At 41.5% G+C, this 15,845-nt stretch overlaps 1 protein-coding gene across 1 annotated transcript in view; it reads left to right on the plus strand.

Moving 5' to 3' along the window:
- The window catches only part of sgcd (sarcoglycan, delta (dystrophin-associated glycoprotein)), a 172,551-nt gene that overhangs the window by 139,376 nt on the left and 17,330 nt on the right, over positions 1-15,845 (plus strand). Inside the window, exon 6 of the mRNA XM_079247792.1 lies at positions 12,169-12,241. Within this exon, the coding sequence (XP_079103918.1) occupies positions 12,169-12,241 (73 nt within the window). The remainder of the gene's footprint in view (positions 1-12,168; positions 12,242-15,845) is intronic.

A 15,845-nucleotide genomic window follows, 5' to 3' on the forward strand; every position in this document is an offset into this window, starting at 1 on the left:
GTAGTCCAGATGTTTACAGCGGACTGAAGGTAACTGGATCTGTCTTCTCGCTGTAGTCCAGATGTTTACAGCGGACTGAAGGTAGCTAGATCTATCTTCTCGCTGTAGTCCAGATGTTTACAGCGGACTGAAGGTAACTGGATCTGTCTTCTCGCTGTAGTCCAGATGTTTACAGCGGACTGAAGGTAACTGGATCTGTCTTCTCGCTGTAGTCCAGATGTTTACAGCGGACTGAAGGTAACTGGATCTATCTTCTCACTGTAGTCCAGATGTTTACAGCGGACTGAAGGTAACTGGATCTATCTTCTCGCTGTAGTCCAGATGTTTACAGCGGACTGAAGGTAACTGGATCTATCTTCTCGCTGTAGTCCAGATGTTTACAGCGGACTGAAGGTAGCTAGATCTATCTTCTCGCTGTAGTCCAGATGTTTACAGCGGACTGAAGGTAGCTAGATCTATCTTCTCGCTGTAGTCCAGATGTTTACAGCGGACTGAAGGTAGCTAGATCTATCTTCTCGCTGTAGTCCAGATGTTTACAGCGGACTGAAGGTAACTGGATCTATCTTCTCGCTGTAGTCCAGATGTTTACAGCGGACTGAAGGTAGCTAGATCTATCTTCTCGCTGTAGTCCAGATGTTTACAGCGGACTGAAGGTAGCTAGATCTATCTTCTCGCTGTAGTCCAGATGTTTACAGCGGACTGAAGGTAGCTAGATCTATCTTCTCGCTGTAGTCCAGATGTTTACAGCGGACTGAAGGTAGCTAGATCTATCTTCTCGCTGTAGTCCAGATGTTTACAGCGGACTGAAGGTAACTGGATCTGTCTTCTCGCTGTAGTCCAGATGTTTACAGCGGACTGAAGGTAACTGGATCTGTCTTCTCGCTGTAGTCCAGATGTTAACAGCGGACTGAAGCTTGACAGGATTTGAAACCTCAGTGTCAGCACAGAATTACTCGCGCTCCCAGCAGGAGTATTGTTGTTTATTTTTTACTTTCTTTGAAAAGTTACAGCCCCATATGGTGTAAATAAATTATCATTTACATCTGGGGATTAGACGGGATTGAAAGATGCTGCTAGATAATCCCACCCAGCAGGTTTTTCCTGCTTGTGCTTTCAGGAATCCTGTCCATCTGTTCCTGTATTCTTGCAGAAAACAACGGTTCGTAAACAGCGAGTTGTGTGACTGCTAACGGTAATCCAGATGACATGTGCAGAGAGGATATTAAAATTCATGAACAATCAAACCGAGTGTGTTTGTGCACGACATGCATTAAAACCAGGACTGAAGTGTATTAAAATGTGAGCATCATGATTTCATGTTTTCTTTAGATGAACTGAAGCCGCGTTACGTTTACATCATCAGAAAAAACGGGAAGCTTTTAGCCTTCAGAGGAATAAAGGCTGGTGACGTGTGTGGATGCTGAATCATAAAAACATTTTCTGATATGAAGATGAACTTCCAGAGATGGAAAAACATGTTGGAAACTTTTTTGAAGACACTTATTTTTGATTGAAAAGAGAAAAGTGACTGATATCCAGTAAAACATCAAACTGGTTTGCTTGTTTATTTTAACTGGAGCTGTTTCGATCTAACTGGTATCGGTTTGTCTTACGTCGCTCCGCTCACTTGACATATAAGTAAGCTGTATGAAATGAGAAAACGTATCATATCCTTGCTGAATATTGTGATTATATGACTTATGTTACACATCAGATTCTCATCAAAATTGTGTGAAATGGGAGATTCTCATGTTGATGTGGTGGAACGGGAGATTTTCATCGATATGTATCAAATTTTGTTTGGTTTTTTCTTCATGTTTTACAAACAAAAAATCCATAATTCCAGATGCAGAACACGAGTTTCCAGTCATCGTCGCTCATACATCGTCCCAAACCTCCACTGATCACTGCAATTTTCTATGAAGGGAGCATCTTCTGCAGCCTGTTTGTGTCGGCATTTCATCACCTTCTGAGATACTTGAAGCCACAACTGATGAGATCTTCTGGTCTCCCTGCTACCTCAGAAACACCATCACACATGCATGCATACACACAGCAGCTCCCACAAGTGCATTCATCTTTAATGGCATCATTTATTCCTTCATTCGACCCCCACCCTCTCCGCTCCATGAACATGTCAGCGTCGTGACGTACTGCTGCTTCCTGCTCAGTATTCATGTGCAGTTTGTGTTTAGAGAATCAGATAAATCACCTTTTATTCACAGCGGTGCACATGAATGGTGTGGTACCACTGCTCTGCCTCCAAATGTCACTCGAGCAGATAGCAGAGTGAAGGTATTAACAACTGCAGCGTTGTAATGTCACCAATCTGCAGTTCGACATCAGTTCAACATGAATTAACCAGATTTCTGCCGTTAATTGTGGGGGATTGATGTTAAAACTGGAGATGTCTGATAATATCAGCATTATCAGAAATTATCGGTATTCATTTTTTTAACGACAAAACTTTTACCCATCCACCCATCAATCCATCCATCCATCCATCCAACAATCCATCCATCCATCCATCCAACAATCCATCCATCCATTCATCCATCAATCCACCCATCCATCCAACAATCCATCCATCCATCAACAATCCATCCATCCATCAACAATCCATCCATCCATCCATCCATCCATCCAACAATCCATCCATCCATCAACAATCCATCCATCCATCCATCCATCCAACAATCCATCCATCCATCCAACAATCCATCCATCCATCCATCCAACAATCCAACAATCCATCCATACATCCATCCATCCAACAATCCATCCATCCAACAATCCATCCATCCATCCATTCAACAATCCATCCATCCATCCATCCATCCAACAATCCATCCAACAATCCATCCATCCATCCATCCATCCATCCAACAATCCATCCATCCACCCACCCATCCATCCATCCAACAATCCATCCATCCATCCATCTAACAATCCATCCATCCACCCACCCATCCATCCATCCATTTTCTTTACCTTTTAGTCCAACTCAGGGTCACAGGAAGCTGTAGTCCCAGCAACCAGGCGACAGGAAGGTACACCTGGACAGGTTGCCAACACAGAAAGACAAACAACTGCTCACACTTACTGATAGGGAAAATTTTAAAGTAGGGGGAAGGAAGCCAGAGAACCCCAAGAGAACCCATGCATACAGGGGAGAACATGCAAACTCCACACAGAAAGGCCACCGTTTGAACCCCCCTCCCCCCCCCGCCTTCTTGCGCTAACCACTACGCCACCGTACAACCACATGTGAACCATACAAGCAACCATTTCCTGCAATCCACATGTGAAGAAAGTGTGAACCAACATATGTGATTCACCTGTTTCACATGTAATTCCCATGTGCCAGACATATGATTAATGTGATTCATGTATGAAACACGTGTCAAACTTGTGTCAAAGTTGTGTAATTCCCATGTCTTTCACATAATTCACATGTATTTCATATATGCCAAACAAATGTGATTCATTTGATTTATGTGTCAAACCTGTGTCAAAGTCGTGTCTTTCACACATAAGTCAGATATAAACCACATATGTGAACGCTCATGCCGTTCCATATGTTTTACATGTGTAAACCACTTATGACAGCCACATGTAGTTCTTGGGATGCGCGGTGGCATAGTGTGGAGTGGTTGTTGCACGGCCTCACAACAAGAATGTCGCTGGTTCAAGCCTCAGCTGGGGGAAGGTTTGAGCAGTAGCCTTTCTGCGTAGAGTTTGTATGTTCTCTCTGTGCATAGTAGTCTGGCTTCCTCCCACTGTCAACACATGCAACACATTGCTCCAATCAAATGATCACTTCTCAGTTGCCGTCTGACTGTAGAACATGTTATTCACATGTGTACCACATGAAAACATTTCATGTCCACATGTTTGCACGTGTTTTTTTTTTTGTTGTTTTTTTTTCGGGACAAGTTGCTCTTCTTTGTTTCCTGTTTCTTTTTAGTAGATTCTATTTTACCTTCTTGTGTATTGTGTCGAATTTACTTCCTGTTTGGAATTATTCCTTAAGGGTCTCTGCTCCTGGTTTTCTTTGCTCCTCCCCACTTTGTTGTGTCATGTTGCTTCTGATGTTGCTCGTCAGGTTTTACTCTGGTGGTCCCAAAGATAAGCTACCATCTGGTTTGGGTTAGTCCCCGGCCATGAATCGGTCGGCTCTGCATCCGTACACTGGTCTTCGTCATGTCCTGGTTTTTTGCTAAATTACTTTTTGAAGTAGGATTTTTTTAAATTAATCTGCCGTTTTATTTCCAGTCTATGAGTTCAAACACGGTGAAATATTTGCCTCTAAATGCCAGTCAGCGCCAGCTTGTGCTGCGTGATTTATATCTCGTACCTACAAGCTGCATTTCAGTAACGGCTCGATCCAACAAAACAAAACAAAGCAGAGCAGAAGTTGCTGCACCTGTTGTGGTGATTAAAGAGAGAGTTATGTATCCCCCATGGGAGAGCAAGAGCACCAATTTGCATAAAGATATTTTATCTCCCGGGGGTTTTGACAGGTTGATCTGTGTTATGAAGAGACTGTAAATGTGTGCAGACTACAGAGGAGCTCGGCCACTAAGCACTTGTTATGGAAGACTTCCTCCCATGACGTATTCTGTCCAGGTGTCGTTGCTGTTTGGACTTTTACTTGTTGCTGCAACAACATGGCACAAAAAAGGACTAAATCAGTGTTTGGTGCATTTAGACAAAAAATGTAATCCCACTGGAAGTTCTGTTTGATTTCCATCTAAATGGAGTGACTTCGGGAAGGAAGACGCATCAATGGGAGGAGCAGCAGAAAAACCTGTCATGTCTTCTCTGTTGATGCCAAACAGCTGATTGTGTCCAGGCATCTTGTTTGGTGGCGTTTACTGGATTGGGTGCCAACTTTGAAATTTTTGTGGGGTTTGTGCTTGAAAATGACCAACACAGAAAGGTTGTTTTGTCTGTGATACTAAACTATTAAAACATGGTTTCAAAATAAAGCTGGCACGTGTGGAATTCTATCAGAGATGAAATCCTTACCATGGATACCACTGTGTTGAAGTAACAGGATGGAACACTGAAACACTGTTTTAGCATCCCTTCACTGGCTTCCTGTTCATTTTAGGGTCAATTTTAAGATTCTTTTATTTGTTGTTTAGTCTTTTAAAGGCCTTGCCCCTCTTTATCTGGCCGACCAGCTGCATCCCTTCACAATACAACATTCCAGATGATTTTAACTGTCCCTAAGACACATTATAAATCCAGAGGATGCAGAGCCTTTGCAGTTCTAGTGCCAAAAACTTGGAACGATCTCCCTCTGAAGGTTAAACAAAATAACCATCACTGGTTTTAAAAGTTGTCTGAAAAATCCTTTTTATTCTTTGACTTGTAAGCAAGACTGAGTTGTCATCTATGTCCTTGGATGTATTTTTTAACTTCTCTGTTTCACATATCTCTTTATTTAATCATTATATTTTTTACTTCAGCATTTTGGTGCTATGGTATGGTAATGTGGTATGGTATGGTATGGTATGGTTATGTGGTGTGGTATGGTATGGTATGGTATGGTATGGTATGGTATGGTATGGCAATGTGCTATGGTATGGTATGATATGGAATGGTATGGTGTGGTATGGTATGGTATGGTATGGTATGGTATGGTTATGTGGTGTGGTATGGTATGGTATGGTATGGTATGGTATGGTATGGTATGGTATGGTATGGTATGGTATGGTATGGTATGGTATGGCAGTGTGCTATGGTATGGTATGATATGGAATGGTATGGTGTGGTATGGTATGGTGTGGTATGGTATGGTATGGTATGGTATGGTATGGTGTGGTATGGTATGGTATGGTATGGTAATATGGTATGGTATGGTATGGTATGGTGTGGTATGGTATGGTATGGTAATGTGCTATGGTATGGTATGGTAATGTGGTATGGTATGGTATGGTATGGTGTGGTATGGTATGGTATGGTATGGTATCGTAATGTGGTATGGTATGGTGTGGTATGGTATGGTATGGTATGGTATGGTATGGTATGGTATGGTATGGTAATGTGGATGTTAATGTGGTATGGTATGGTATGTTAATGTGGTATGGTATGGTATGGTATGGTATGGTATGGTATGGTATGGTATGGTATGGTAATGTGGTATGGTATGGTGTGGTATGGTATGGTATGGTATGGTATGGTATGGTAATGTGGATGTTAATGTGGTATGGTATGGTATGTTAATGTGGTATGGTATGGTATGGTATGGTATGGTATGGTATGGTATGGTATGGTATGGTATGGTATGGTATGGTATGGTATGGTAATGTGCTATGGTATGGTATGGTATGGTATGGTTATGTGGTGTGGTATGGTATGGTATGGTATGGTATGGTATGGTAATGTGCTATGGTATGGTATGATATGGAATGGTATGGTATGGTATGGTATGGTATGGTATGGTATGGTATGGTAATGTGCTATGGTATGGTATGGTAATGTGGTATGGTATGGTATGGTATGGTATGGTATGGTATGGTAATGTGGTATGTTAATGTGGTATGTTAATGTGGTATGGTATGGTAATGTCCTATGGTATGGTATAGTGTGGTATGGTAATGTGCTATGTTAATGTGGTATGGTATGGTATGGTAATGTGGTATGGTATGGTATGGTATGGTATGGTATGGTAATGTGGTATGTTAATGTGGTATGTTAATGTGGTATGGTATGGTATGGTAATGTGGTATGGTATGGTAATGTGGTATGGTATGGTATGGTATGGTATGGTATGGTGTGGTATGGTATGGTATGGTATGGTATGGTAATGTGGTATGTTAATGTGGTATGGTATGGTATGTTAATGTGGTATGGTATGGTAATGTGCTATGGTATGGTATGGTATGGTGTGGTATGGTATGGTATGGTATGGTAATGTGGTATGGTATGGTGTGGTATGGTATGGTGTGGTATGGTATGGTATGGTATGGTATGGTATGGTGTGGTATGGTATGGTATGGTAATGTGCTATGGTATGGTATGGTAATGTGGTATGGTATGGTGTGGTATGGTATGGTATGGTAATGTGGTATGGTATGGTGTGGTATGGTATGGTATGGTATGGTATGGTATGGTATGGTATGGTAATGTGGATGTTAATGTGGTATGGTATGGTATGTTAATGTGGTATGGTATGGTATGGTATGGTATGGTGTGGTATGGTATGGTATGGTAATGTGGTATGGTATGGTGTGGTATGGTATGGTATGGTATGGTATGGTATGGTAATGTGGATGTTAATGTGGTATGGTATGGTATGTTAATGTGGTATGGTATGGTATGGTATGGTATGGTATGGTATGGTATGGTATGGTATGGTATGGTATGGTAATGTGGTATGGTATGGTGTGGTATGGTATGGTATGGTATGGTATGGTATGGTATGGTAATGTGGATGTTAATGTGGTATGGTATGTTAATGTGGTATGGTATGGTATGGTATGGTATGGTATGGTATGGTATGGTATGGTAATGTGCTATGGTATGGTATGGTATGGTATGGTTATGTGGTGTGGTATGGTATGGTATGGTATGGTATGGTATGGTAATGTGCTATGGTATGGTATGATATGGAATGGTATGGTATGGTATGGTATGGTATGGTATGGTATGGTATGGTAATGTGCTATGGTATGGTATGGTAATGTGCTATGGTATGGTATGGTATGGTATGGTATGGTATGGTATGGTAATGTGGTATGTTAATGTGGTATGTTAATGTGGTATGGTATGGTATGGTAATGTCCTATGGTATGGTATAGTGTGGTATGGTAATGTGCTATGTTAATGTGGTATGGTATGGTATGGTATGGTATGGTAATGTGGTATGTTAATGTGGTATGTTAATGTGGTATGTTAATGTGGTATGGTATGGTATGGTAATGTGGTATGGTATGGTAATGTGGTATGGTATGGTATGGTATGGTATGGTATGGTATGGTATGGTGTGGTATGGTATGGTATGGTATGGTATGGTAATGTGGTATGTTAATGTGGTATGGTATGGTATGTTAATGTGGTATGGTATGGTAATGTGCTATGGTATGGTATGGTATGGTAATGTGGTATGGTATGGTAAGATATGGTCTTACCATACCATAAATCGCCTAAATATTTCTTGCATGTCGGAAGATGTAAATGCTTTGAAAATCATTTCAGTAGATACAAACCTCCATCGAACCATGACGCCATATGTGGACATTTTCTGTGCAAAGTTTTGTGGAGCTGACATGACATGAAACACAACAAAGTTACTTCAGTTCTGATTGGCCGATCAGTATGACCAGCCCTCGTTCTAATCATGTGATACAGTAGAGTTACAGTGATGTCATCATGTTTACATCAGTCCGGCCAATTAACAATGAAAAAGCAGGTAATGTTTGTGATGCAGAATGACTGACACATTGTCGTCCAATCATGTCCATGTAACCAATAAGAAAGTTCTGCTTTTGAATGAGTTGCTGCTCCCAAAGCGCAATGCTAAACATTTATTCATTCATATTCTGAACCACTTAGTCCAGTTCAGGGTTGTGGGGAAGCTGGAGTCTAACCCAGCAATCATCATGCGAAGGGCAAGTACACCTGGACAGGTTGCCGGTCCATCACAGTGATGGGAAACATAGTTGTGTTACTTGATGCAGTTTTATCCTGGTGGATGTAAGTTTAAGAGGGAAGTCGGTAAAGCTAAGACATGTTGTCTTCTTCTGCTTCCAATATGGTGAAGCTCATTCATAACGACATGGCGCTGACATGTCTGCCTTTAGTTGACGTGTCGTTTGTCTGTTTACATGGTGCTGGGTAGAAACGGGGATCCATTATTTGTCTTTCCATATTTTTGCTTTGTTTACTTAGTCTTTTATTGTTTATCTTAACTGTGTTTGGTGGCCATAGGAATGTTTATTAGCTTTCAGCTGAAATTCTGAACTCTTTGTGGACACACACATCCATATTTAAATTACCGACCAGACGTTGCAGGTGTAAAACTGGTTGTTTAGGCTATGTATGGGGTGGAACTGTGGGCCCCCAGCATCATGTGGGAAAACCAGCATGGCACCTCCTCTTTGTGCCAGTCACCAGCTTGGTCCCACGCTGCTGTGGGCAGCATCTCCTGCTTTTGTCACCAGTCAGCCCGTACAGTTGTGTTGGTCACCATTAGCAGCCCGAGCTGATGCCACAAGTCAGGACTGAAGGCTGGTGGTCGATGAAAACCCTGCTCAGGGATGTTAGCTTGGAGGATGGAGTTCTGTCCCAGATTGGGGAGATACTGGATCAACACTGGTCTTCCATGTCTTCTGGTCCAACCGTCCCATCTTCCTCCTCACTCGCAGGATCCAGTGCACATGCTCAAACCGCAGTAATGGAGACCAGAATCCAGATCAGCTGTCTGGAATATGGCAGAGAAAGTATTCGTCCTGCTGTAAATCCCAGCAGAATTTTCTCCATAATGATGCTTACTAGCAACGTAAGGCTTCTCGCTGAGGAGCTTTGTCATCACAGAAAATAATCTACACAACATAAATAATCTTTTCCTGCTTTATTCTCCACATTTGCAATAGTTGTTTTGCTGCTACCCTGCAAAGTAACAGTGACCTGCTAAGCAGGAAATCTGGTCTGAACAAACACTAAACAAATATACAGAAAGATGAAATATCCCAAAAACAAAGTTCCTAAAGAGAATCAAAGTAATCAAATGTTATTTGTTTCAGTCTGTGAATGTTTTGGAGCAACGAGGACAGCTCGGCAAGCCTTCACCTTTACAAACACTTCATCACTCTGAATGGAAGCCAAGCACTAAAAAGTTTTAAAAGCTTTGGAAACTTTTTGGTTTTTTTTAACTTGTAATAAAGACCTGAAGGTGTCAAAAGCCAAACTCTGGAAAGCCTGGAATGGCTTTAAATGCATTTAGTCATGGTCATGATCACGGTCATCTGCAGTTCAGGCAGTAGAGCAGCCATCTGCCAATCAATTCCAGGCTTCTCCCGACTACACGCCTAAGTGTCCTGGAACCAGATGTTGAACCCCACGTCGCCTCCTGATGTGTCTATCAGAGTACGAGTGCAAGTGATAGAATTACAACAGGATTGCTGTATGAGTGTGTGTTACAGATGTTTGTATGGATACTCTATATCAGTCAGTAAAAATGTGAGATTCCACCCTGCTGATACAGAACTTTTTTTTTTTTGGCATTTTTTCACTTCTGTGAGCATCAGAGAAAAAAACTGAGAAAAGTCCATCAACAGTGTTTCCTTCTGTGTCACATGATCATGGCAGCCTATTAGATGTCATGATGATGTTCAGTTTTATGGTTCACTGGTTTATTGCAAACTATTTCACATTACTTGTATCATGTTTGTTATTTTATCATATTTTTATTTTCCATTTAATATTATGAAATAATCTGAAAAATCTTAAATTTATCCAAAGTTGAATTATTTGATCAATTTTAAAATGTTTTATTTTTTTATAATTTATTTTTGTCTTCTAAGCATTTCTCTTAAGTATTGTTTTTATTCTGTTAAGTAAGTTTTATTTAAATTCCATAATTCTTTTGGATTTGAAATATTAGTCCACACTTCGTTGATATTGTGCGTTCCTTTAAGGAGCAAGTATCCCGTCATGTTACCATGCCCCCTTTTTCATGTTGCCACACCCCCGTCATGCTGCTTAACCCTTGTCTTGTTGCCCATCATCACGTTGGCACATGACCGGCAGATTACCTCCATTATGTTGCCAAACATCCTTCACATGCTGCCCTATTATGTTACATTGCCTCCTCCTACAGTCATCTGATCATGGCATTTTGATACAAACCCCCTGTCATGTTACGTCCCCCCCATAGACTGTATATAAAAAGATGGGCGGAGCCTCCGTGACGTCACCCGTAGGTTTCTGAAGAGCTGAATTGAAGCTCGGTGGGCGGTTCCTACCATCGCCATCTTGGCAGGGTCATGCGTGTCGTCTCACCCGAAAAATACAAATATGGGCAAAGAGGTGGAGCTGAGAGGGGGGCTGTGAGCGTCATGGTGGATGATTGACATCAAGCGACCTCTGAGCTTTCTGTAGCTAAGAGCTAACCGAGCTAACCCGGAGATAACGGGAGCTAACCAGCTAACGGAGGTAAGCGGGCTAAAGCTAAGTCACGTTGTTAACCGGCTAAAAACCGCAGTTTTTCTACGTTCTTCTTTATTTGATGCCGGAGATTGGTACCTGTCAATCAAAAGGACACGCCCTTAAATATGCCAAATTTCGAGATTAAATTACTTTTAAACGGGTGAGTTAGAAAAAAATTCACTTCCCCCACAGTAAACTGTAAACATGTTTATTCCTGCTGTAAACATGTTTATTTCTGCTGTGAAGTTGGGCTTTTTAACATGGGAGTCTATGGGGATTTGCTCTGTTTTGCAGCCCCTAGTGGATGAAGGGGGAACTGCAGTTTTATGCACTTCCGCATAGGCTTCACTTTTAACTGCCGGAGGTTGCCGCTTGGTCCCCCCCTCCTGGTATATTGCCACATCCCCTGTTATGTTGCCACGCCCTGTAACATGTTGCCATGGCTCCAGTGGAAAAACCACTTCTATGATCATCGTAAATCTGCAGTTTAACTGTTGTCGTTTTATTTCTGGGTCTTTGAGCAAAGTGTGTTGTTGTTTACCGTGGATGAGCTCCATGTTGTTGGATAACAGACTCTCATTGCTGTTTTTCTTCTTTTTTTGATCCATGCACAGGTTGCACAGCTCCAAATGCCTTTTTTTGTCTCCTTTACTTCATGAATTATTGGCTTTTTTCAGGTCTTTACTGTGATTCACTTCTTTGCTTATAAAAAAAATGAATCAAAATAAGTTCTATATATCACAGCAGCCCCATAGACACTGTTCACTATGCATTTTAGTGTTATTGTTGCTTTTTCCTGCCTTTTCTTCTGGCTGGAACATACCAGTAGACTATTCTCTCACCCCAGTGAGAGTCCATGTTGTCAGTGAGGCGAGGCGAGGGCCGCTGTGCTCGCTGACTGGAGCTGTATAGATCCACCAAGTCTCAGAGATTATGTCCATTGATCGGACAGGAGGGGTTTGTGGTTTCAATCGACGCAGCCTCTGATTCTGTGTTTTGTGATTTCAGGGGCCGAAGGAGCCGTGTTCAGCAAATCAGTGGAGACGCCGCACGTCAGGGCCGAGCCGTTCAAAGAGCTGCGGTGAGTTTCACATAAATATTGCAGTGTCTTTTTAATGCAGGGCTATAAAAGGTGCACAGAGACCTCAGCGTTGTTTCACAGTGAATCGTGGTTTATAAAAGCTGCCAGATTCTCTGGAAAAACAAAACGGCATCAGTATCATCATCACAACTTCAGAGTTGTCATCAATATCAACATGAGATTCATAAACCTGACCAGAGACATCATGAAAAAGGGATTCTTAGTTCGAGGAAGAAACGGGAATTTCCATCGTCATTGATCACTGCTGATTGGCCATCGCAGGGCAGGATCTTGTTTTCAAACGTCAACACGCTGATGGAAGTAAAGAAACCTCTGTATCTTCTCCAGCTTTGGAACCGGCAGGTAGCAACGTTTTTTTTATTTTCTGTTTGCAGCAACATTTCAGTAAAAGCTGAACACATTTCCACATCCTCCATATTTCTGTTAATATCTCCATCTGTGTTGTGATTGACTCACTATATGTCACTGACTGCAGAAGTAAAAAGGTTGAGCCTGATAAGGAGACAGGATTTAAATGCAGAAAACAATGAAGAGTTGGAAAGAGTGCTTGTCTGTGGGTGGTTAGCTCTCTGGCCGTAGATGTCAGAGTCAGCAGTGTGAGAGGTAATCTCTGCCATCGACGGGTTATCTTTGGACAGTGATGCCTTTTCTTTTCATATCTTTCTTCTTCTGCTCATCAGTCGCCTGCTAATTCCATATCAACACCTCTTTAACATCAGAGGACCAAAATCGGTGTTAATAGCAGGAACTAAAGAGGTGCAGATTTAGCTGGAACTCAATTAATCATCTTTATGAAAACAGGCAGGAGGTTTAATTATATAACTCTAAAAGTTTGATGTTTTTTGCCTGCAGCTGTGTTGCCTGTGATCATGTGACGTCCCAACAGCCTCATTAGACATGTTTGATAGGAAATGTGAGAAAACCTAGTGACCGTGTGCGGCAAACATTTATATTTGCTGTGTTTATGGATATTCCAACCATTCAAATCATGAAAGTCATTGAGGTTATTTTTAGAGTTCCTCTTAAAGTCATGAATAAAGGAAGATTTTACAAATAGATATTAAAAGTGCATTTACACCAGGATCGTCGAGGATGATTAGACAAAGAATGTTACACCTTTTGTTTGCTTTTCTTTGCTTTCACGTTGCATTTTATTCAAACAGGCCAATCTGCTTGGACAAAATCACATAATCACTGTTCAGAAGGGGGCGATATTACCCAAAACTACCACTGATGAAAACAAAGGAAGAAGAATTAAGCTCAATGATTGGTCAAGACCAAAAATATCTCAAAAAATTTAATCACCACTGCTGAACTCATCTACGCACCAAGAAGTTCTAGCCGTGCAAGATTTTTATGTTTTCGTCTACTTATTTCTTCAATGATATATAATTTCTTCAGCACCATCACAGCGCTTGACTTTCTTATCTCGTAGAGCCGAACCAATCATCATGTTTTACAGAAAAAATCAGATAATCAATTAATAGGCCGATTAATTAAAAAATATATAATGAATATAATAACGGTTACAACAACAAATCAACAAAGTTTTCCAGATGACAGACCCGTAAGTTTTAGAGGACTCCAGATCTTTGTGGAGTACCATCTGTTGTCTTTATTAAAACTCTTTATAACGTATCGTCTATCCATTAAGTTTCTAGTGAAGACGGCAGTGATAGTTACGTTGTTTTGGTGGGCTTGTTTGTAAAAGATTACATCAATATTTCTGCCTTTTTAATCATAATCAGCTAAAATTACTGGTGCTTGCACGGTGGACCTTTTCACAATGGGTTTGGGATTTTATTCTTTACATAGAAGATATGTCTTCTATGTCTACATGCTCGTGAATTGGCGAACATTTTCTCGAGTTTTTCGAGACTACGTGGTAATGGCGTCAGCTACTCGGGCTGTCTGGAGACAGAAGGAACGCCATAAATATCCTGCAGTCCCTTTTTTGGAAAGAAACAGTTCAGACAGGCGAAGTCTCCTGCAAAAGAAGGATTTTCAACCGACCTGGCAACCCGAACGCTGTTGGGATTGTTGGGTATGAGAAAAATGACGTGTGAGGTCATACAGATGTGAAAACTTGGTTTGTTTCGGTCAGACTTTAAACCCAAGCTGACCACAGCCTCCATTTCATGAGGGACGAAATCAAAGGTTTTTGGAGGAAAACAGAAATCTCTTTAAGCCGGACGGGCCTCACAGCTTATCAGCTCCCTTACAGGTATCAGTCAAATCCCTCCCCAAAACGGAGTTTCGTTGGCTTCATCCGGACTCCTTCTCCCCCAAAGCAGACTCCTCCTGTGTGAGTGTGAGGTGCGGATGTCTCCTCGGTGTCAACGTCTTGTTTATCATCCTTCTCTTTGCCTGCGCTGTCAGATGTGATGACAGTCGATCAAGGCAAAAAGCAAGCGACAGCCCCAGCGGAGAGAGGGAGGAAGGGATGTTTATGATGGAAGAGATGAGAAAGAAGAAGAGCAAGTGTGATAATGAAGCAGTGGGAGGGCTGAAGGAAAAGAATGAGGACACAATCTACTGTATATAACCAATAAATCATCTTTTCTGTTGCATGTGTGTAGCAGCAGAGGCAGTGATGTGTTTTCTTGGCAGTACAGAGTATCTCGATAATAAAGTGCTCATGTTGAGATGACTCCACAATGGCTTCATGCTTTAAACAAGACAAATAATGACAGTGGAGTAGAATCCCAAATTAACTTGGCTTGAAAACTTGCATCATTTACAAGGCAAAATCATTTTTTACTGGCCATAAAACTCCATCATGCATCATTTGACTAAAAGTCATTACACTTGTCGCTATGCAAACTAATTTTAAGCATCATTTTGAAGAGACTATAAAAATAAAACACCATCAGGAAATTTAACAATGCAATTTGAGTCTTATTGTTCCTGTCCTAAAAAGCAGAACACTGTGGAACATCCAAGGTTGAAGCAAACATGAATAAGTAGAATATAAAGAATAAAAGCTTTATGTCTACAAAGCCGGAAATGTTAAAAAGTAACATTCAAAGTTCAGAAACGCTCCAGTACGCTGCCTCTCATGTCTGCTAAGAACAGCTGGAAATGAGTAAAGATCGGCTGCTCTGCATCTTCACATGCATGCGGTGTCCTATGAATGGTTTCATGCACACGAGCCACAGACCGTTCCAACGAGACGATGTCCAACGAGAAACGGCTCGGCCCAGTGCTGCAGTGATGGTACCAGAGGCCCAGCATCGTCTCGGCTGGTGTGAGACCAGCTGTAGAAGTTTAAAGCAAAAGCAACGATGGAGAGACTGGAGTCTGGATCTTAAGCATCACACTTGATGCAATGGATTGAGAAGATATACAGACAAGGACATGTTTGTATTTAATGTATTTATACAGGCTTGACTTGATTCTTTCAGCCAATCACTGGGCTGCAGATGAGTCCAGCTGGAAACCCCAAGAGGATCCCAAGAATATTTTGACACTTTTTCCATTTTTTTTCTGTGGAAATGCAAAAAGAAAAGGCACACTAACTCCTCCAACTGGTGGAAAAGGTGCCTATCAGCAGCACCAGCACTTCAACACGAGACCTGACTGA

This window comes from Telmatherina bonti, assembly GCF_933228915.1.
Source record: "Telmatherina bonti genome assembly, chromosome: 10".
Lineage (NCBI taxonomy): Eukaryota > Metazoa > Chordata > Actinopteri > Atheriniformes > Telmatherinidae > Telmatherina > Telmatherina bonti.